This window comes from Cydia pomonella, chromosome 1 (assembly GCF_033807575.1).
Source record: "Cydia pomonella isolate Wapato2018A chromosome 1, ilCydPomo1, whole genome shotgun sequence".
NCBI lineage: Eukaryota > Metazoa > Arthropoda > Insecta > Lepidoptera > Tortricidae > Cydia > Cydia pomonella.
In genome coordinates this window covers 16201643-16223748 of record NC_084703.1, presented here as the reverse complement: position 1 = coordinate 16223748, position 22106 = coordinate 16201643, and the positions used below count along the sequence as shown (strand labels likewise).

At 36.2% G+C, this 22106-nt stretch overlaps 1 protein-coding gene across 1 annotated transcript in view; it reads left to right on the top strand.

The window, feature by feature from the left end:
* The window catches only part of LOC133516815 (epithelial discoidin domain-containing receptor 1-like), a 277132-nt gene that overhangs the window by 205031 nt on the left and 49995 nt on the right, over nt 1-22106 (top strand). Inside the window, exons 9-11 of the mRNA XM_061849795.1 lie at nt 6308-6626; nt 6807-6910; nt 10230-10324. Coding sequence (XP_061705779.1) covers nt 6308-6626; nt 6807-6910; nt 10230-10324 — 518 coding nt within the window. The remainder of the gene's footprint in view (nt 1-6307; nt 6627-6806; nt 6911-10229; nt 10325-22106) is intronic.

Below are 22106 nucleotides of genomic sequence, written 5' to 3'. Positions count from 1 at the left end.
TATCTAACCAACTGATCTTATGATTAGTGGCCTCATTAAGGACACTATTTTGTGACTAGGTAAGTAGCTGTCAAGAAGAGGCGCAAAGCCAGGAAATCAGAAAGGGACAAAATATATGGGGCACCGCGCGAAAGTAATGGCCATCACGTGGGTTTTTCTCAATAAAGTTTAAAAGTTTGTTCATCATATCCCTCGGAAATATCACTAGCTATTTAAAATACGGGGGTATGCAGTATGTATGATATGCTGTTTTTTATCGAGCCAACTACCTTTTAAGGTTTGTTTAAAGTCTGCTCTTGCAAATGTTGTTTAGTTTTCGTGTGTATTTTTAATGGCATTTTCTTTTGATTATAACGTGTAAATATTCAATATAAAAACTATAATATGTTATTCCCCTATGGATGTTAGCGCGCGGCTCACTTATGAGTGACTTATTTTTTTATTTGTATTAAAAGGTTACTACCAGGAATTTATAAGGGATCTCATATTATTAACTAAATAAATGAAACTGAATAAGATAAAAAAGGGTAATAAAAATGCCTCATTATTGAAAGCTAGTGATTGTTATTACTGTTTAAAGAAAGAATAAATATACAAAACTTAATAAAACAACACCGTGATTGCAATAAAGAAGACAATTGTCATTTTCCATTGTTTTATTTTTAGTTTAAATTATTGTGAGTAAAACTGCTTAGTTCATATGAAAGATACTTATCTGTTGGCAATATAATATGAAACACATGTTAAATAGTCTAAAAGGTCTCGTATAATTTTAAAAAAAAACATACTTTAATAGGAGTAAAACAATAGTCATAATATTATACTTCTATATACTTCTAACATTAACCACATTTTCAGTAATAAATAAATTTAAATATACAGTACAAAATAAATAATCAGAATAAGGTACTTATCTTTGTCCGTGGCGCTGGTAACACAATAAGTGACCGCTCGCGTGTGTGGGTTTCATTCGACACCCTTCCTTAGGTGAGGGTGTGAGAGGTCTCTTCCGCATCCCTGCTGTGGAGACTGTGTCCATTCACGCCCCACCGTGTAGGGCGGTCATTCGCCGTCCTTTTGGGGACAACTGTGCGATCTGGTGTGGGCCAACTTTAGCGCTACCGGCCGTTATCCAACCCCGCGATCCCTAACCCGGGGATACCGCTTGAGCGGGGCTAGGTTTTAGCTTAGGCTAGCCTGTGCGTCATGCCTGTGTTGGTGTCAGGCAGCGAGCATCTCCCTTTTATACCCGGTTCAGGTAAATGGCATGATCGACCCGTTTTCTTCGCCTACCGACATTATTATACTGTATCTTAAATTTTTGAATGAAATGTACCTTAATATGTTATAATAATTAGATTTAATAATGGCAAATCCAACAAGTGCAATTCGTAATAATTTGTAATAGGATTATTCAGATTTTCGTTATAGAAAGGAAACCTCGTTATACAACGTTAATATTAATACATGGTATATTTCTAATTTTATATGGCACCTTCATAATCCATTGGTAACATTAATAGCACTATCGTGCAGCAAATAAGAATAAAACACAATTTAGAACACTGTTTTTAGCATAGGCTGTATGTCTTGCTTAAAGGCAGACAGCCAGTTCAGATGACAATCGTCTCGTCAATGAGGTTCCAGGCTTATTATTAGAGAATATCAACCCTCCAACCCCAATCACTTCTACCTGCTCATCTGGTGGGGTGGGCTAGCCATGAGTGACGTCACTATTGTTTATTTTAATAGATGTGAAGATTATCAAGTGTAATCACATTTTTATAAACGAGCATAAGTAAATAAAAATGCAAAATTCCTCTATTTATGGAATGCCGCTAATATGCGAGCCGGTACGGAACACAATTATATAAAATATTAATAATCGAGTCAATTAATTAGATATCTACTAAACTAATAATCTGTGAAGCATAATTTTAGATTGCAAAGGAAAAATAATAATGGTGGTGGTCCAATAAACACTAAACACTTTATTTGATTATGCCTATGGATAGTGTAATCTTTAAAATAAAATGTCAATAATTATAAATTATATCATACAAAATAGGTTAGTTTAGTTCTAGGTTTGGTTCGGTTGACCCTGGGACCTGACCTGATCCTGTGTATTCGGATTGTCATCAGGGTGAATTGCAAAAAAATTACATAGTTATGGACCTAAAATTAGTCTTAAGTTAATTGATTCCATTGTGTTACGACAGTTAAGCGGTTTCTTTTTTAGTTAACCTCGTAAAAATGTGTTTGCTTATGCTATAAAGTTATATCTGTATTAATTAATTAAGTATGTATATTATCAATTAACTCAAAACAACTTATATTTTTATGGCTTTTTATCAAGTTCAATTCACATAATTCCAATATTTATGCTTAAATCATAAAGACAGATTTATTCAATCGTTGCAGTAGGTATCTCCTTCTTACATTAACTTTCCACTTAAACTCGAAGCGATATCATTATTTACCGGTAGTCTCAGCACTAACTAATTGCATGTTGAGGTTTTAATATATAGGTAACTGGCGTCGAAACAATTTCATAGAAACAAGAGGCGTCAATTGCACGACCACGTCTATTTGAATAATGGAACTTTATTTTATCGCTTTTTTTAATCAAGAGCTTTGTTATTACTTATTACTTTATAAAACCCGTTTTGATGAATTGATAGGATTGAATTTACTACTTTTAGTTGTTATACCGACGTACTACGAAGCATTGTATTGTATTGTAATCGGGTGATTTTCCGCAACTCGACGACTAGCGCCTATTTTGCGTGACATGTACGAAGCATTTTTTTTTTAAATTTAAAACTAGTGTTATTTATTAAATAATTACCTTGGGTATACATACTTCCTAGATTGGCATTAAACAATGATGCGCTAAAAGTAGGTACTACAACAAAATGTACCTACTTGGCACTATGTAGATACAATTAGAAATTAGCACAGTATAAAACTACTCTTGGCACCTCTCTGCCGCTATTATATAGCACTGGCAGCCAGCCATTCCGCGCACCTCAGATCAAGTTTAGACCCAGTTTGCCATAGTTTTCGGGACAATCCGTTAAAGATAGATAACTTGTAAATAAGTTTTTACTAGTGATGCAACGAATAGTTAATTTACAAATATGTACGAATAGGATTTTCAAAATTTTACAAATACGAATAGTGGCTATGATTAAGGTACAAACTTAGCCTTGCGGTTGTCTTCATACACCGATATGTCTATCAACTGCAAATGTAACTTTGTCATGAAAGAAGTATACAAATGTATAGTTTTCGGACATTTCCCTTTGCTTGTGCTCAAATATATTCCTTCTTGGCTAATTTCATGTTTTTAAGTGAAAGGACAGTACCCTATATGTTTATTTTTATTGTTTTTTAATAGATTTGTCTAATCAAATTAATTTTTTTATGGCTTCAAACGTCAGTAGACCTGAGAATTTGGCAAAAACTAGCACACACACATATATTACCTACACTTCAAAGTCACTAACAAAGAAATACAATTTTGCAAGTACCTACTTATACGTACCTAAGTCAGATCTATACAACAATTTGCTATCATTTTATTTACATATGGCTTCAAACGTCAGTAGACCTGAGAATTTGGCAAAAACTAGCACATACACATATATTACCTTCACTTCAAAGTCACTAACAATGAAATACAATTTTGCAAGTACCTACTTATACGTACCTAAGTCAGATCTATACAATAATTTGCTATCATCGAGCTAATCAGAAAATCGAGTCAGAAGGCGGGTAGTGGAACTCTTTGTTGGGTATTAGCTGACCCCTCGAGATTGAACTCATATCATTCGCTTTGACCAGTTCTTTGGGAGCGTTATGTCCAGCCGGCAATAAATTAGTGTGTTTTTAAAATGAAAATGTTCTCAGAAAGTAATTTTAACTACCTAGATGCAATTTGGGAAAAACATTACACGCGCTCGAAAAGGTATAATTCTAGCTGTTTAATCGGACTTTTTCGTGCTGGTTTGAATGACACACACCAAAAAAGCATTAATTGTTTTTTTATACATTAAAACTCGCAACGATATGAGATTCCGTGTAAGACTTTTCGAAATATAATTAGGTACTTAGTGAATTAAATTGGTACGGTATTCATTAGATATGAGCAGCGACAAAATACGAATATCTTTTTTAATATTCGGCACTGACTTATATGTACATTTGGCTTATACGAATATTAGTACAAAGGTTGGAATATAAAGAATTCTTATATCACAAAAACGAGCTGTAAGAATTATATTTAGCTTACGCAAAGGCAGTTCAGCCAGAGAATTCTTTATAAAAAAGTTGAATCATGGCAGTAGTTTCATTATTAATAGGTATTTAATAGCCTGTTAGAAATCCACAGAAGTAAAAATAATTTTATAACACGGAAGGACATTCATACATATAACACGCGTAATAAGGATAAACTATGCGTTCCTTCGACGAAGCTAGTAAAAACATTTAAGCAAGGTATCTCCCTAAAAGTTGCCCTTTACAATCTATTGCCTTTACGCAAAACAAATTTAACATGTATACAATTCAAAAATAAACTTAAACGTTTCATCCAATTAAACCCATTTTACTCAATCAATGAATTTACAGATAAAATGAAAAATTATTATTTTATTACCTATATATAAAATAATTCTAAGCGTAGGTGCTTTTATACTGTATTATATTGATGTATTTGATCATTTACCATTTAATATATTTTGAATGATATCATTTTGTCTACCCATATACCTAATAAGACATTGAATAATTAGTTTTAGCAATGACCGTATTTTGACATGCTAGATGTAATGTTCTGTTGCTACTTGGCCAATTAAAGAAACTTGAACTTGTAAAACTGCTAATTTTCGGATTTATTCCCATTTGTTCCCGTCGAGCACAGACGGGAATAGGTGTTTTCATATAAATTATAAACAAACGGGAATAATCGATATTCGGCGAAAACAAATATTCGTATTCGTTGTATCTCTAATTTACCCACGACGGAGATGAGACGGTGTATGCATTAAGTCAATTTTAATTTGTGTGTTTTTGGAGTAGCGTTGTGTGTTTGTGCAGACGAATGAATCTTCCTAATTGTTTCAAAAACAGATTTTACACCGACAGACCGTTTATTTGCTGTTTTTTTGTATCTTCTTATATTGGTTTGAACCCACCAGATGGTGCTGTTATAATTTTGTCGAGGATTTTAAAATATAAAATATTGAATTTTGAAATTGAGTAATAAGTAACTGTTTTGTACTGGTATATTTATTTTCTCTTGGAAATATGAGCCAATTTGATGATATAACAACTGTGATTTACCTAAATAGTCACCATAATTCCGAGTTAAAAACGCGCCTCACGGCGTTCGCAGCACAATTCCGTCTGCACAAAACCAGCGCGGCCGCCCTGCTAAGCCCCCACCATTGTAGCCCAACAATTAGTTCTGCTCTCGACACCTATTCATTTTCCCGCATTGTCTTAGCCTAAGACGGAGGCGGTGTTTTCCTTCTCGCAATACGTTTAGTTGTCAGCACGCCGCACTAAAAATAAATACCTACGTTAGTTAGTCAAGTTAATGAATAGAGCAAAATTAAACAGTATTATAATTATATTGATAAATTATATACTTTTAAATGAACAGCGGTAAATACATATTTGATAACAGTAAACGGAACGGACTGAACACTACCTACGTTGGACAGAACTTTTATGGATAAGAGCACTAAGAGCATGTACTAGTTGTTAGATTTTTTCTCACTATGTATCTACTCGTATTTGAAATTAGCTCACATAATATACCATGGATTGACTATTTGTAATCCCATTCAGTCTTCGCTTGCTTTTAGACTATCTTATCTTATCTTATGACTATCGGGAGCCCTTGCGGATACATTTCGACCCATACGGATCTTTTACGTAGCTGTCCCCTTAGGAAAGATCCGTCAGCTACTCAAGAGCTTTTTTGACCATCTCCATGTGCCGGATGATGGAGCTCATGGGTAGCCCTTTGAATTCCTTTGGTTCTAGATAGCCTGCTCCAAAGTCCTTCATTCTTTGTCTGGCGAGGGCGTGACCATCACACATTCCATTCCACATTCGACATTCGGTGTTGTCGGATTGTCCCATACTGGCCAAATTCGCTTTTAGACTAGAGGGAACATTCCTAAAAACGAAATTAGGAATCACTGGGACTGGGACAAGTGAGAAAGCGCTAATATGCGTATATTATAAGTAATTATAATTGCCAACTGTTGCTCCATTATTGCTTTTTTTTCGACAGTTCCTACCGTGATAAACGCTTCAGCGGAATTTCTGGACGAATATTACCGCACCGATATGCCGCCGTCGTCCCGTAAGAAGCGTAACTCGTCCTTGCGCGTGAGCGTAGGGCTGGCGTGCGGCGCGCTGGTCGGCGCCGGCGCCTTCATCGCCGCTACGGTGGTACTTCTGGCCAAGAGGTCCAGGCGAAGGATACCAAACATGCTTAAGAAGCCATTTTGCCCATCGTTACGGAACGCCACCTCCAACTCCAGGAACAACCGCAGGGCACCCAGGCTGGCGTTGGCTCTTGCTAATTGTCCACCAATACACATGTTGAGGTAAGCTTAATTTAATATAGCGATAATATACCGCTTTTTACAGTCGTAATTATATTATTTTATTCAAAAATCAAATCAATTGTCCTTTACTGTAGATATCAAATATTAAAGTTAGTGATAGGTACACGCATCGAAGCGTAAACCGACCGGGTCATGATGCTTGTTCTCTTTTGTACGTAGGCCTGCAGTCGTCGATGAGGATTATAGAGAGCCCTACAATATATGGAGGGAGACCCTCGGCCGGCGCGACAAGCACGACGCCCATGATCAAAACGAATACAACGGTGAGTTTTATCCGAGTTTATTTACCAACAACGTTGATTAAATTTTCTACCTTTGTTTCTCTGTGTTTCTCTGTGCTTACCAGCTAGTACCATACACACAACGGAACCGGGACGATACATGCGTTTAGAGTGAAAAGTTGTTTGTTTTTTTGTTCTCATTGATCTCCAAAACCGTCTAATCTATTTTTATAAAGTACTTACCTTTTTGTTTTTAATCTATAAATAGTATCACAAATCTAAATGATCTATTACAGTTATGGTTCTTAGACCTACTAAATGATATTATTATTCATGCGTATTTTTATGTCTTTCTTAATATTTTTTAAGGCTAGATAACATTTATTTCTTTATACAATGTGTTAGTACACGTATTCCATTAACCACGTATAGTACGATGAATTTTATCGACAAATCACCCCCATACCTATGTTTTTGTCAACCATCTTAAAAATGCTCACTTCCAAAGTTTTATGGCGTCAAACACGACTGCACTTGGTTAATGTACCATTATCTGTCGCACATTTAAAAAATAATTATCATTCGATAGCTTATAAATTAGGGCATCAATTTCAAGTATAAATGTTACAGAGAATTTTACACAATCACTCGAGAAATAATAACAAAGATAAAAATTGTCTCAAAAAATTTACTTTTTTTTATATTTTATCTCTTTTTTTTTGAAAACGAGGTCGTTGACCTGTACTTTTTTTTATTGTTAAATGATAGTACAGGATATCCGATAAGAGTTGACATCAAAATGATAGCCCTAGTTAAAACAAGACCTTCTGTAATGTGCGTCGAACTAAGTTGCTTTAGTTCCAAATGAGAATTCGGGCGGCGGCAATTATTCCTTAGAACTAAGTTGACGCTCATTAAAGAGGGTCTTGTATGGACTCGTGCAACTTGTGAAATGTTTTAACTAGGGTTATCATTTTGATGTCAACTTTTATCTGATATGCTGTACTATAATTTAACAATAAAAAAAGTACAGGTCAACGGCATGACATGCTCATTTACTTTGTCGACAATTCATAAAGCAAGTCACAATTAGATTGTTCTATCCTATCCTGCTACATCGAACCAGATCAACTGCTAAGGCGCGGGGGCTGACCCTTAGAGTAAACATTAGCTCTCAAAAATGAAAGACCCTATATTTATAATTACAAACAAGGGTAGTACCTACTCTCAGTATTGAAGGTCCAATTGTCATGCTGAAGCGAAATACAATTAAATACTTTACTTTACGAATAAATTCAATAAAAATAAAAGTATCTTATCAAACTTGTAGCTAAAAGGATATGCAACTGAGGGAAGAGGACTACACATACTCAATCAACAGCTGTTAGGCCCGAAATGATAGCAATTATTCGTTCCATAAAAATAAAAGATTGCGGCTTATATCAGAAAAACGGACTTGACATTTTAAGTATAACAACATAAGTAAATACAGGGTGAAATTTTAACCACCGTTCATCAGTCACTCTACAGAATGACTTTATAGGTCATACTGAACAACTTTTAATATGAGACCAATGCCGATATCACGAAAAAAAATTGGCTTATTCATACATTCCGGCTGATATGATGCCGCTCTTTTAAATGGGACAGCCAAATTTTGTTTCGCGTTTTCGGCATTGGCCACATAATAGAAGTTGGTATAATGCATAATAAAATTTCATATATACGCTGGAGATAATTCTACGCAGACCCAACAAAGTACTTAACTACTTACTAATATAGAAGAATTGAAACTCCGGAAAATTTAATTCATACTCAGTAAACCCCCACGGTACTTACCCATAAACAAGCCTAGCTGAATCAGCTAGTAAAACTGTCCCGTAATATTTATTTTGTTCAGCAGTACAGGGTAAAGAAAGCTTGGTTCGATGTGGTTTGCCCCAGGTCATGTTCGCGCGCCTACTTTGCCGCCTGCCGCTACTGCCGCTAGTTAGCCCGCGCGACACTCGCTCGCCCCTCGACTGCACTCGTGGCTTTTCGAGTGCACTTGCCCCTAGATCGTTACTTTTCCCAGCTACTCGCCGACCTCTTACCTTCGCGAGTTTGTTAATGGAAACGAAATGTCTTAATGAGCTTCGTAACAAGACCGTTATTTATTGCCGCGTTTTATATTATTATATCATTGGACTTCGTTCACAGTGGTTTCCCCGCATTATAACTTATGTGGTTCATCGTATAGCAATGTACCTTAGTATTTTTAGCATATATATTTAGTTAAGTGTTGTTCTAAAATATCACAAAAAGGGTTTTAAAAAATCTACTGTATAATCTGTTAATATTAGTTGGGACATAACAATTCATTAATTATGTAGTGCATTGCAAGTAAAACCTAGAAGCACAGACTTTAGGGCCCCTTATAAAGAAAACTAAGATAGAGGGGCGAGCTCGTTACGACGGGCGGACGTCCGGTCGGAAGGGCAGCCATTGTTCAGACGCCATATTGAAAAGATGATGCGCCCTCAGAGCACGATAATGGGGCTAGCGGGTGCGGGCTAGCCTGCTATCACCGACGGACGGGTACATTGTTAGAGGAAATAGCCAACATGTTCAAATATCGACGAATCTGCCCCGTTTGCTCGCATAAGAATGCCGTGGAGTAAAAATAAGCCACCTTTACCGTGTATAATAACAACGCGCTCCGCTCGCATTCTGCTGGAATCTGGAATGGTTATTTTGAACCCTTCAGACTGGTGAATTTAATTTAACGGTAGGTACATAGTCAAGGGGAAATACGTAGCAAGTTTTTTCTAAATTATTATATTATCATGAGCAATGCCTTCAAAGCGTAAGTACGTAGTATGGAAGGCAAAGATACGTATGATATGAGATGAAATCCTGTAACATATCTTATTTATATACCTATACCTACTTATATGTCTTACCTAAGTAAATAATAATGTCATATATATTACGCTTAAATACCTACCTATCACCACATTAACCCACCCAAACTATAAATCATGATACTAATAACTTTTAATTAAATGTTAACTCTGAAATTAATTAACCTTAATCATCAGAATCATAAGTCGCCTGTATTAACTTCACTGGGCGCATTTAAAGCTCGATATACACATTGGTCCATCCTTAGCCAATCTCTGAGACATACGTACAAGCACATTTACGATTTCGTTCCACCGCATATCTGCAACAAACTGCTTCCCTGAAATCCATGGACAAACACTGTAATCTACTGGTGTCTACGTACCTGTTTCACTATACAAGAAAAACCAAAATGTTTTTTCCTATATGCCATAGAGGTTGCTTTTTACGCAAACTAACATGATTTCTTTGCACGCAGAAATCTGTGAAGACCCAGAATTCCCGCGCCCCTACATGATGAAACGCCCCGACCCGCACGAGAGCTTCTATGCTGCCACCGACATCATACACCATGTGAGTTTTTATTCCTATACTTATACAATATTACCTCTATACTAAAAAGTCTTAGTTGACTGGGGTAGAATATCCCGTAGTCCTTATAGCAATTAGTTTTTTTTTCTAACCTTTGCGGTTCGTAAACATTTACAAACCAAGTGTACTAGCGACAACCGTTATGACAGAAACGTGTTCTAAATATCCGCGCAAATCTACAAATATTAAATGCAAATTCTTTCACACTCATGGTTGATACAGTCTCTCATGAATTTCAATCATATTTCTTAGTGATTTTTATTTACTTACTACTTACTATCACAAATTGTACACGAAAGGTTACATGGGTAAGTAACAAGGACTGTCGCGGCAATTAGGCACAAGGCACGTTAAATAAAGCAGCGTCGTTACGTAGAAACACGATTTCGAAGAGCGATATTCAAAATGCACGACTGTTGTAGCTGGGCCCCCGCAAGGACGTGCTGCCCGCCCAGATTCAATAACCGGCGAGGCCCTTGTTTTATTGGAAATGCAATTTGCATAATATTGAACCTTCAGATTCCGATATTTCACTTCGGATGCATTTTTTATTAATCAAACAATCAGTGCAACAGGTCAGAATTATCTTTATTTATATGATAAATGTAATGTATTAATTTTCACTTATTTCATAACTTACCTCTGTGTCCGTTTAAATTCCTTACTATACCGGAATTTTTCACGCCCGATTGAATGGTTTCTAGTGCCTGATTTCCTTTCATTTGTTTACCTGATGGTGATCATGACTAACATACGAGTATACGTGTAAATTGCAACATCGCTCACATTGTAGTATACTAATTCACCGGTGGACCCTCCCGCCCGTGATTTCCCTAGAGAGTATCGTATTGTGACGCCGCGGGGAGTGGAAAACCTGTTCATCGTTCATTTGTAATGAGCACAGTTATTTAACACATTATTTGTTTGTTTGTTTCCGTTCAATTTTCGGTGCTAACAGTTAGGGCATTTTCATAATTGTTTACTTATTTACCTGTAAAGTTAGTTTCCAGCGCAATATACGTTCTTCGAATTTAAACTACAAGTACAAGTTACATTGATAATGTTCTATTATACTTACATTAACAAAATTAAATTATTTGTTTCTTTTATACATATACGATTATGAGTATGAGTATACAACATGTGGACTTTAGAATACCTATGTAATCGGGACTCAAGCAGATAGCTAGCATAGCGTTAGTCAATTGGATCGTGCATAGAACGTTGTATAATTATTGGCGAAATTGATTGGCATATATTGATAGCACATATATAGAATGCATTCAACAGCCATAATGAACTTCGGTGAAACGGACAGGTGGGATATTGGATTAGCTTCTAGGCAAGCTTGCCTTTCAAGCGTAGTTATTACACTGATATTACCGGCTCGAGCTTTTCCATGTAACACCATAAAACATTCCAATTATATTATTTTGAGTAAAATCAGTGTAACCTCGATAACATGAGATCCTAGTTAACACAAAATAAAATACTTTGCCCCTCGCTTCTAAACCCAAAGTATTGAACCTCATTAAGAGCAAGTAACCAACGAGTCTGTTCACGGTTATCCAGTAGAGTTGTTATCTCCCTAACTCGAGAAATAAAATTCGACCTCTACAACTCGAAAAAATAGAGCTATTGTTTCATGACCTCGAGTATGGGTATCTCGAAGTAATTTACTAACAAACCTCTTTAACGCAAAGAAAACAATATGACTGTACTTTACGTGTTTGTACAGTTACCTCTCTCATACGAATCACGTTTGTTTTACCTCTGTAGCTCGAAGCCACTTTAGATGAACAAAAAGCTATGAAAAAAATGCTTTTTGGCTTTCCCTTGAGATTAGTGCTATGGAGGTTCTACTGTATAACCAGAGTTCAACGCATTTCTAAAAACGAAAGCTTAATTTAATATTCTCCTCGTTCCGCGAAATCAAAATGAACACTAAAATAAATATTTGTTTAATAAAATGAGTCATATACACAGCAGAGGATGAGTAATTTTATTACAAATAAACTCCACAACGCTTATCATATATATCGAAGCAGAAGGATGGCGATAAGAAATGATCAACTTTGAAGTCATGGAAATGAATGCCACTAGTTTTGTTTTAAGTGGCCTCTTCAAAGACAGAGCATGACTTTGAACATTGAGACTACAAAGGCTTGTCAACAGCTTTGCGGCGGTGACATCAATCAGATATAATCATATCTGACCCCAGACGCAGGTTTCCTGAAGAGGAAGTTAGACAACAATGATTTGCATTGTTATCTTAATAGACACACAGATTATTACGGAATTGTTTCGAGAAAATGTTTTATTTGATAGATTTATAGATAAATTCTTTCTTCATATCCACAACATGCACGGCATTGACATCAAACAAACAAAAAAGAAAAGTATAAAATAAAACATGCAAACAAGTACTAAAAAATTTACATAATTATTAAGACATTTGTGTCGTTGCATTTCTAGGGTTCCGAAGACAAATAACCAAAAATGTAAGATTTATATTTATTTGCGTGCCATAAATTCATGATATAATAATATTCTGTTGCTACCGTAAAACTAGCGCCTATGCCAAGTTTTGGGATTTAGTTGCCGAGCCAACACCACACTTCTTTAGCGAGATGACTAAAACCCGGAACAAACGCTAACTCTAAAGTAATCATTATTTATTTAATTAAATATTCGTCCGTCACAAATTAACAGGCAACTTTTCAGTTTGAGCAACTCCCTTAATAACAGTTTGTTACAATTCAACTGAAATGAGCAAGACAAGCGCCGCAATCAGACCCTTAGCTAGGCGTTATTTCGGCATAATCTTGCTGACAGCAAACATAAACACGAGTCTGCAAACAAGTGAAAACCACCCCACACTAACATTTGCTAAACATAACAAGAAGCCACAACTAGCGAATATCAACAATTACTTTGAGCAGAATCAGTGGTCCGAAAGTGAGCTGCGATACTTGACTAAACCGTACTATTTGACTAACCACCTAACTCAATACAATGAGCAGGCAGTCAGAGATAGGCATATTGTTCCCTCACGGCTATGTAAATAAACAAGAGGATCTTCTTCAACTAATTAAAGGTCGACGATACATGGCCCACTGAGCAGTGAACGTTGACTGTCTACTCAACCATCTCGCCTGCGGTGACAACAAACATGAGAATCTATTAATATTAGTTAATACATCACTATAGAATATATCTACGCATAACATTGTTGCACAAAGCGACTGCATTGTTTAGCAAATATGTGCTCTTGATTGTTTCGAAGCATAATCAGGAGTAAGCAACTTATTGGCTTGGCTTGTTGTAGGTACGGTCAGTGCGGCCAAATCCGTCTGTGTGAAATTCCGTACACGAGCGTTTTATTTAAACAATAAGTAGTACAGTCAAGTGTAAAAATATGGGTGTACACATTTTACTCAAAAATATGCCCCATAGCATCTTATTCCAGTGTAATAAGAGCGTAGTACCATGTTTATGAGACGATTCTTTCGATACATATTTATGCACTTGACTGTACACAATTTTTTTTTTATTATGCGTTAAAATTTTGGGTCCAATCCCCGCGAAGTGTACGGGCGGCTGGATCCGTAGGGTCTGTGGGATGTTTTATATCTCTAATGAATTAATTATGTGACACTGGGGTGATGTGTTGTTATGAAAGGTGATAGTGGTAATGAATGTTAAGATATGAAGATGGATGGTGTAGATGAGTTGTTGAACTTTTTTAGACTGTTGATTATGGTCCTGGATAGTTTGCAAAATGAGGTCAATGTACTTTAAAGTCGGGTGCTTGGTGGAGAGTGGCGGCGGTTTTGGTTTCCTGGTCGGCTTCCTCATTTCCAAGTAGTCCTGCATGGGCCTTGATCCAACAGAACTGTATTGTGCCTCCTTGTGTGATTTGGTGGATTTTCCGATGAATGCTGTTGACTATGCGGTTTGTGCTGTTTCTATTGGCGATTTCCTGTAATGCTGACAAGGAGTCGGAAACGGTGCAATGGGTTATTTGGAGGTGGATACATGTTTCGCAGGCAGTGTCTATGGCTACGCATTCGGCTTGGAATACGGAACAGAATTTATGTAGCTTTTTGCGTTTGATTGTGTGTCGCCCATCAGGGTGGTGTATTATGACTGCTGCTGCGACCCCTCCGTCATGTTTGCTCCAGTCGGTGTAGATTCGGTGCATGTCTATTGTATTGTATGGTTCGAGATCTGTTGCACTGTGGATTTTATTAATTTTGATGGGTATCCTGTCCGAGGGGTGGAGAAGTTGCGCTGGTGGTATTCGGGTGTCCAGGGTGAGATCAGTGGGTAAGTATTTGCTGATTCCACTCCGTTTCGTTTTTTCGATTTCAGCTACTTCGTTTAATTTGTGGTGGAGCGGCGTGAGGTTCGCTAGAGCTAAACACAATTATTAACAGCTGTCAAAAGTAGATGTTCTTTAGAGAAAAAAAATACGCTCGAGTACGGAATTTGCTGTAGACGGATTTGGCAGTATTGACTTACTCGTATAAGTATGTAAGAAAAATATCTAACCCACAGCATCCCGACACTTGAAAATTATTTGTTTTTAGGGTTCCATACCAATAAAGTACAAAAGGAACCCTTATGGTGCGACTCTGTCCGTCCGTTCCTCCGACTGTCACAACGCTAAATATCTCGAAAACCACTTAAGCTATCGATTTGAAATTTGTCATAGTTATGAACAACGTTAACAGACACATTAAAAGTATTATTATTATTTTTATTTACTATGGAAAATACCCAATATGAAAAGGGAGCAAAATTTCAAAGTCTAGTGACTAGGTCAAGTGGGGTATCATTTGAAAGAGCTCAAATTGTTCATTCCAAAACATTTGTTTCGTGGTGAAAAAAAAAATATTTATGGAGGAAAACGTAAAAAAAATACCATTACCCCATTATCTCCGAAGTTTACCGAAGTAAAATTATGTAATTTTTACATAATATTAACATTATTATAAATTTTACACGAAAAATATAATCAGACCTCTCTCTTGGTAACTTTTCCTTTATTAACCTCCTTGACCTCCGGATTGCAAGTCGCATGCTCTTACCGCTAGGCCACCAACGCTTTACTTTTCTCAATATCGTGTTAAAATCGCAGCAGCAGGATAAGCCGCCGGGGAAGGCTGGTGAGAGTGAAATTTATAACCGTAGCTCCGCTCCGTTCATTACGCAGAACCCCACTCTTTAGCTACAATTACCTACTAAGCTATTCTAATGTACCTGCATCCCCCTACAACCTCCGCAATAATACGCTCTAATACAATTTGCTAGTCGACAAATGCCATTTGTTTCAATCGAGGTTTTCCTTTTTTAGGGTTCCGTAGTCAATCAGGAACCCTTATAGTTTCGCCATATCCGTCTGTCCGTCCGTCCGCAGCTTTGCTCCGTGATCGTTAGTGCTGGAATTTAGCATGGACAAAACGGTAAAATAAAAACTAAGATTTTTTTAGGGTAGCTCCCATACAAAACATTTTTTACATGAACCCAATAGTGTGCGGTATCGCTGGTTAGGCCTTCAAAGGGTTTCCAACATCATTTTTTGAAAAAGTAAATATTTTCGGAAATAATCGCTGCTACAGCAAAAAATATACCTCTGCCTCTCTCTGAACCCATTGTAGAAAAGTTGGCGATCAGTTTGGCTTAGTGGGTAGTGACCCTGCCTACGAAGCCGATGGTCCCGGGTTCAAATCCTGGTAAGGGCATTTATTCGTGTGATGAGCATGGATATTTGTTCCTGAGTCATGGGTGTTTTCTATGTATTTAAGTATTTATATAAATATTTATATATTACCTATATATATCATTGTCTACCCTCAACACAAGCCTTATTGAGCTTAGTGTCTGTGAGACTTAGTCAATTTGTGTTATAATGTCCTATAATTTAAAAAAAAATGTTTTGGAACAATGGGTTCAAAAACTATGAAAATTGTACAAAAAAGACGTACGAGCACAAAGCGCCGTGAAGGCTTATAATGTACTAGTACTGGAATATGCTTGTAGTACATACTTGAGACCTTAGTAAGCGAAGTCTACCAAAAGAGTGGAATATCAAATGCAACTTTTCACACTGATTTCAAACAATAAAGACAGCCTTTCCGAGCGGGTATCGTAAAAAGTAATACATAATTAGTAAACTGCAGTTCATTCCATGACATTATTCTTTAGAATCATATTTAACGTGATAATTATGTAAAAGTTTCTATTATTTGTCCTAGTCGCATTTAACTCTAAATATGGCCTCTTATTTTACGAATCTCTATAATTATGAGGATTAAGGCTCCAAAGAGGAAAGAAAACTAGCTTTAACACCAAGTATATTAAGTATATTAGGGCGTCCGCTAGCTAGTGCGGTTAGCGAAAAATTGTATGAGCAACGCTAACGGACGCGGACGCTAGCGATGGACTTTACCTACAAAGGCACCCGCGAGCGTGTAGCCGCTCCGTGTACCCGCGCTAGCTAGCGGATACCCTTAATCTGAGAAAACAACTGCATAATAATGGAGTCTCATACAAGATTAAATTTCATTCAATTGTTTCCGCTTTTACAATCGAACAAAGCGATAGACCGTACGCTTGCTTTTGTTGCGTTCGTCAACGATAATGAGCATAATCGTAACCACGGTGTAAATAGTGAGGGTAGTTTCTCGCCTGCCTTACTGCCTCAGCCGACCGCACCGAATGGTTAACTCGGTCACGGAGAGCTGCAGCATGCAGTTTTCGGCGGTTAACCAATCCGAACAGCTCTCGGTCAAGGCTTTCGTAATGAACACTATTAAACTGATATTAACACATTATGTACCTAATTGAAGTGCCACGGCAGTTTTATATTTATCTCCTTATTTATCCTCTTCTTCTTTTGTAATTTAGTAAAATTTAATAACACGACAGAAACACTAAATATACATATAAAGTTGTCGCGTTATGGGTGAATAGCAAAAAAAAGAAAACGTAGCTAAGTGTAGTTAAGGATCCTTCATTAGTCTTAATTGTTTACATTGAGTTACGAAAATTACCAATATACTTAACTTTATGTGTACTTAAATTGTATTGTATTTATTGCACTTAATTCATACACAAATGAGTTTATAGCATGCGCCAACACACTTTCATGCATGTTACTTAATTGTCGTAACACAATGGAATCAATTAACTAAAGACTAATTACATTTATAAGTACAGTTTTTTTGCAAATCACCCTTACACTGATAACGCACAGCCTAAGCTAAAGAATCTTACTTTAGCTTTGTGCTCCTCGAGAAACATAACATTGCTTCCTTGGCGCTAGCTAGCCGTGCGCTCGCATTACCAGTGCAAGCGAGGTCTTCGAATACGTATCTTTGTTTCGGATCGCAGTGTCACAAGTTAAGCTGGTTTGAGAGCGTTTAGTCGCCTACCTTAGAGTCTTAGACGCACCAATAGAGATCAGACAGCTATTTTGTTAGAATTCTGTATTAGTTCATAATGAATCTTATTCCGTGCTCAATAGAGTAGTAATTCAATAAACGCTACCTATGCGGCTTGACCATTTTTTCATAGTGGCACGCGCCTTTGCGGTTTTTAAACAATAGATAAGACGATAATCCGTAGAAGCTCACGGAGGAAAATAGAAACTATAATCGATAACGGAACCTCGCTATCGAAGTCTTTGTATGGAAGTATCGTTTATTTCTATAATAATAACGGACGATTTCGCCCATGTTGTTCTAATTATTTCAGCCATCCTGAGATATAAAGTGCCTAAGGTTACTTACTCCATTATTCATTATATGCTAAAGAAGATATGACGCACATCTTTTCTGATATGAAACTAACTAAGTAATCGCTCTAGCATTACGTGGATGTATTTATCAATTTCATTAGGTTTTCTAAACTCAGTAACCGATACTGATGAACGATACATTTTCGTATGCGATAGTACCAACTAAAGGAGAGATTGCAAATGGGGCCGATATATCGCAACAGATAGCTTATTTATGACTGTCACCGCCCGTATAACTGCTGTATGTAAAACGTCAACATGCATCCGGTTAGTGTAAGAACACGAACTAAACACACGACTTGATTAAATTTTGCCCGTGCCATAAAGTATTAATATGAGTCTTCCCGGCCATGGCCGTAAACTGCGACCTCTAATTTGTTTACCGCGAGCAGGTGTCGCGGGGCTTCTTCGTCCCAATATTCTGCCTTTACTTACACATGAATTTTGTGTCGGCCTCTTGTTCCAAATATGAAGTGTTATTAAAAAAACATTAGAAACTAACATGCTATTTTAATTCCAGTTAAAGTGGATTTAATTTCACGTTTTTATCATGCAATCACGTTCATTGTTTTCAAAAACAACAACACCAGTTTTAGACTTTTAAAGTTCTCAACCAAAACGAAAATACGAACAAAATTTAACAAAATGAACAAATACAGCCTAGCCTAGCTTAGCTTATAAGATCTCTATCTGACTAACAAATGTGGACCATTGAGTTGTCTGAATAAAGAGATTATTTATTTTATTTATTAAAGCGCATTCATATAAAAACTAGGCTTACATTTTTAGGGTTCCGTAGCCAAATGGCAAAAAACGGAACCCTTATAGATTCGTCATGTCCGTCTGTCTGTCCGATTCTGTCACAGCCACTTTTTTCCGAAACTATAAGAGCTGTACTGTTCAAACTTAGTAAGTGGATGTATTCTACGAACCGCATTAAGATTTTCACACAAAAATAGAAAAAAAAAACAATAAATTTTGGGGGTTCCCCATACTTAGAACTGAAACTCAAAGAATCTTTTTTCATCAAACCCATACGTGTGGGGTATCTATGGATAGGTCTTCAAAAATGATATTGAGGTTTCTAATATCATTTTTTTCTAAAATGAATAGTTTGCGCGAGAGACACTTCCAAAGTGGTAAAATGTGTCCCCCCCCCCCCCCGTAACTTCTAAAATAACAGAATGAAAAATCTAAAAAAAATATATGATATACATTGCCATGTAAACTTCCACCGAAAATTGGTTTGAACGAGATCTAGTAAGTAGTTTTTTTTTAATACGTCATGAAATTAAAAAAAAAAATTTTTTTTCATCATACCCATACGTGTGGGGTATCTATGGATAGGTCTTCAAAAATGATATTAAGGTTTCTAATAATATCATTTTTTTCTAAATTAATATCATTTTTTTCTAAACTACATAGTTTGCGCGAGAGAACCTTCCAAAGTGAAAAAAAGTGTGTCCCCCCCCCCCCTGTAACTTCTAAAATAACAGAATGAAAAATCTAAAAAAAAAATATGATATACATTGCCATGTAAACTTCCACCGAAAATTGGTTTGAACGAGATCTAGTAAGTAGTTTATTTTTAATACGTCATGAAATTAAAAAAAAAAATTATTTCATCATACCCATACGTGTGGGGTATCTATGGATAGGTCTTCAAAAATGATATTAAGGTTTCTAATATCATTTTTTTCTAAACTGAATAGTTTGCGCGAGAGAACCTTCCAAAGTGAAAAAAAGTGTGTCCCCCCCCCCCTGTAACTTCTAAAATAACAGAATGAAAAATCTAAAAAAAATATATAATATACATTACCATGCAAACTTCCACCGAAAATTGGTTTGAACGAGATCTAGTAAGTAGTTTTTTTTTAATACGTCATAAAATTAAAAAAAAATTTTTTTCATTAAACATATACGTGTGGGGTATCTATGAATAGGTCTTCAAAAATGATATTTAGGTTCCTAATATCATTTTTTTCTAAACTGAATAGTTTGCGCGAGAGACACTTCCAAAGTGGTAAAATGTGTGTCCAAAGTGGGAAAATGTTGAACAAGATCTAATAAGGAGATTTTTTTTTAATACGTCTTAAATTGTACGGAACCCTTCATGCGCGAGTCCGACTCGCACTTGGCCGCTTTTTTTTATGTTTGAAGCAGAGCAAGTATATGAAATTATCTATAAGTACATATACGCGACTGTTTTGAAAGTAAACATAAAGCATATGTCAAAGCATATGACATCACTTTGAACACTTTGTTATTTAGGGACTTTAGCTCTTGACAGCACCTGACCGATTGAGATAGGACTTTTGTCTGTAAAATATACGCAACACACCTAAATTATTGGCTTTGTATATAATCAACATACACGCGGGATCAATCATAATGGAGCGCTTAAAAAAACCGGTAGGCGGCGACATTTTAATCAAGTTAGTAGTTTAAGTCGGTTTAAGCAATCTGTTTACTAATTAGTCTCTAGGTAGTGTTACTTTAAATTATAAATTACCTACATAGTTAAAATCGTTTATTACTGACAAGCCGAAATATTAGGTAGATGTATTTTTGACTTACTTATTAAGAAACTCAGTTTTAGAGTTCCGTAGTCACTAGTCAAGATGGCAAAACGGAATCCTTATAGTTTCGTCATGTCCTTCAGTGTGTATATTACAGCCATTTATCTCAAAAACTATACATGTACCAGAGATGGGCATTTCGTACTTGATTCCTGATTCCATGATTACTCGAAATTGCTTTTGGAATCTGATTACCGATTCCCAGATTACTTTGTAATCTGACTAGCTGATTACTAAGTACAATTACGTTTGAGGAATCAGGAATCATCTGTTGGAATATTACAATTACTAGTAATTGGGAATCAGTGTCGATTCCTTATTACAGGAATGGATTACTTGATTCCTTTCAGATTACTTCAAAATATACTTTGTTATTAATAAAGCTATATGTCTGAGTACCGACGTAAAAGTACATTTCGATTTACTATAAAGATGCATGTTATTTGTATCCGGTGTGCAGATTTCAAAAATGATGACCCAACATGGCGGCCATGCACTATGTCTAGTACTAGTAGGTTTTAGGGAGTGCAGATTTCGAAAATTATGCCCATTTGAAAATTTTCGAAATCTGCATTCCCTAAAACCTATAAAACGACATCCATGCCAACTTTTATGGCATACTGCACGGCCGCCATCTTGGATTCCAAAATGGTCATCATTTACGAAATCTGCACTCCCTAAAATCTATAAAACGATATCCATGACGATTTTTATCACGTAGTGCACGGCCGCCATCTTGGATTCCAAAATAATCATTATTTTACAGTAATTATACAGTTTCACACATAAAATGTATTTGTCTTCTGGGATAAGAACGAAGGAAATTATTTTGACATTAAGTAATTGTAATTTAGTCTGGATAATATTACGTAATCAGATTACTCGAGTAATTGATTACCGAGGAATCACGATTACACTTGTAGTTAGATATATTCAATTCCGAAGGAATCAATTACGCATGTAATCGGCGGGATTGACTACAGTAATTTAAATTACCAGAGGAATCGATTACTAAGGAATCATAATTACTGTAATGTAATGTGTAATTTAAATCCAAAAGTAATTGACTACGCCCAACTCTGACATGTACCTACAGGTAAAAACTTTTTATTGTAAATATCAACATGTGATATACATATTGATAAGTTTATCAAAATCCCTATTAATGTTACTAAACATCACTTTGGAATTCGATAATAATGCCGTTCTCCCCTCCCCTCTTTACACACAAGCATAGGTAATAAATAGTTTCTACAACTATATATATTTTAAACATAATCGGTTAACCCATTAATCCAAAAACTTTCTTAGTACCAGGAAGACGACTTTTTAGGGTTCCGTAGTCAACTAGGAACCCTTATAGTTTCGCCATGTACGTCTG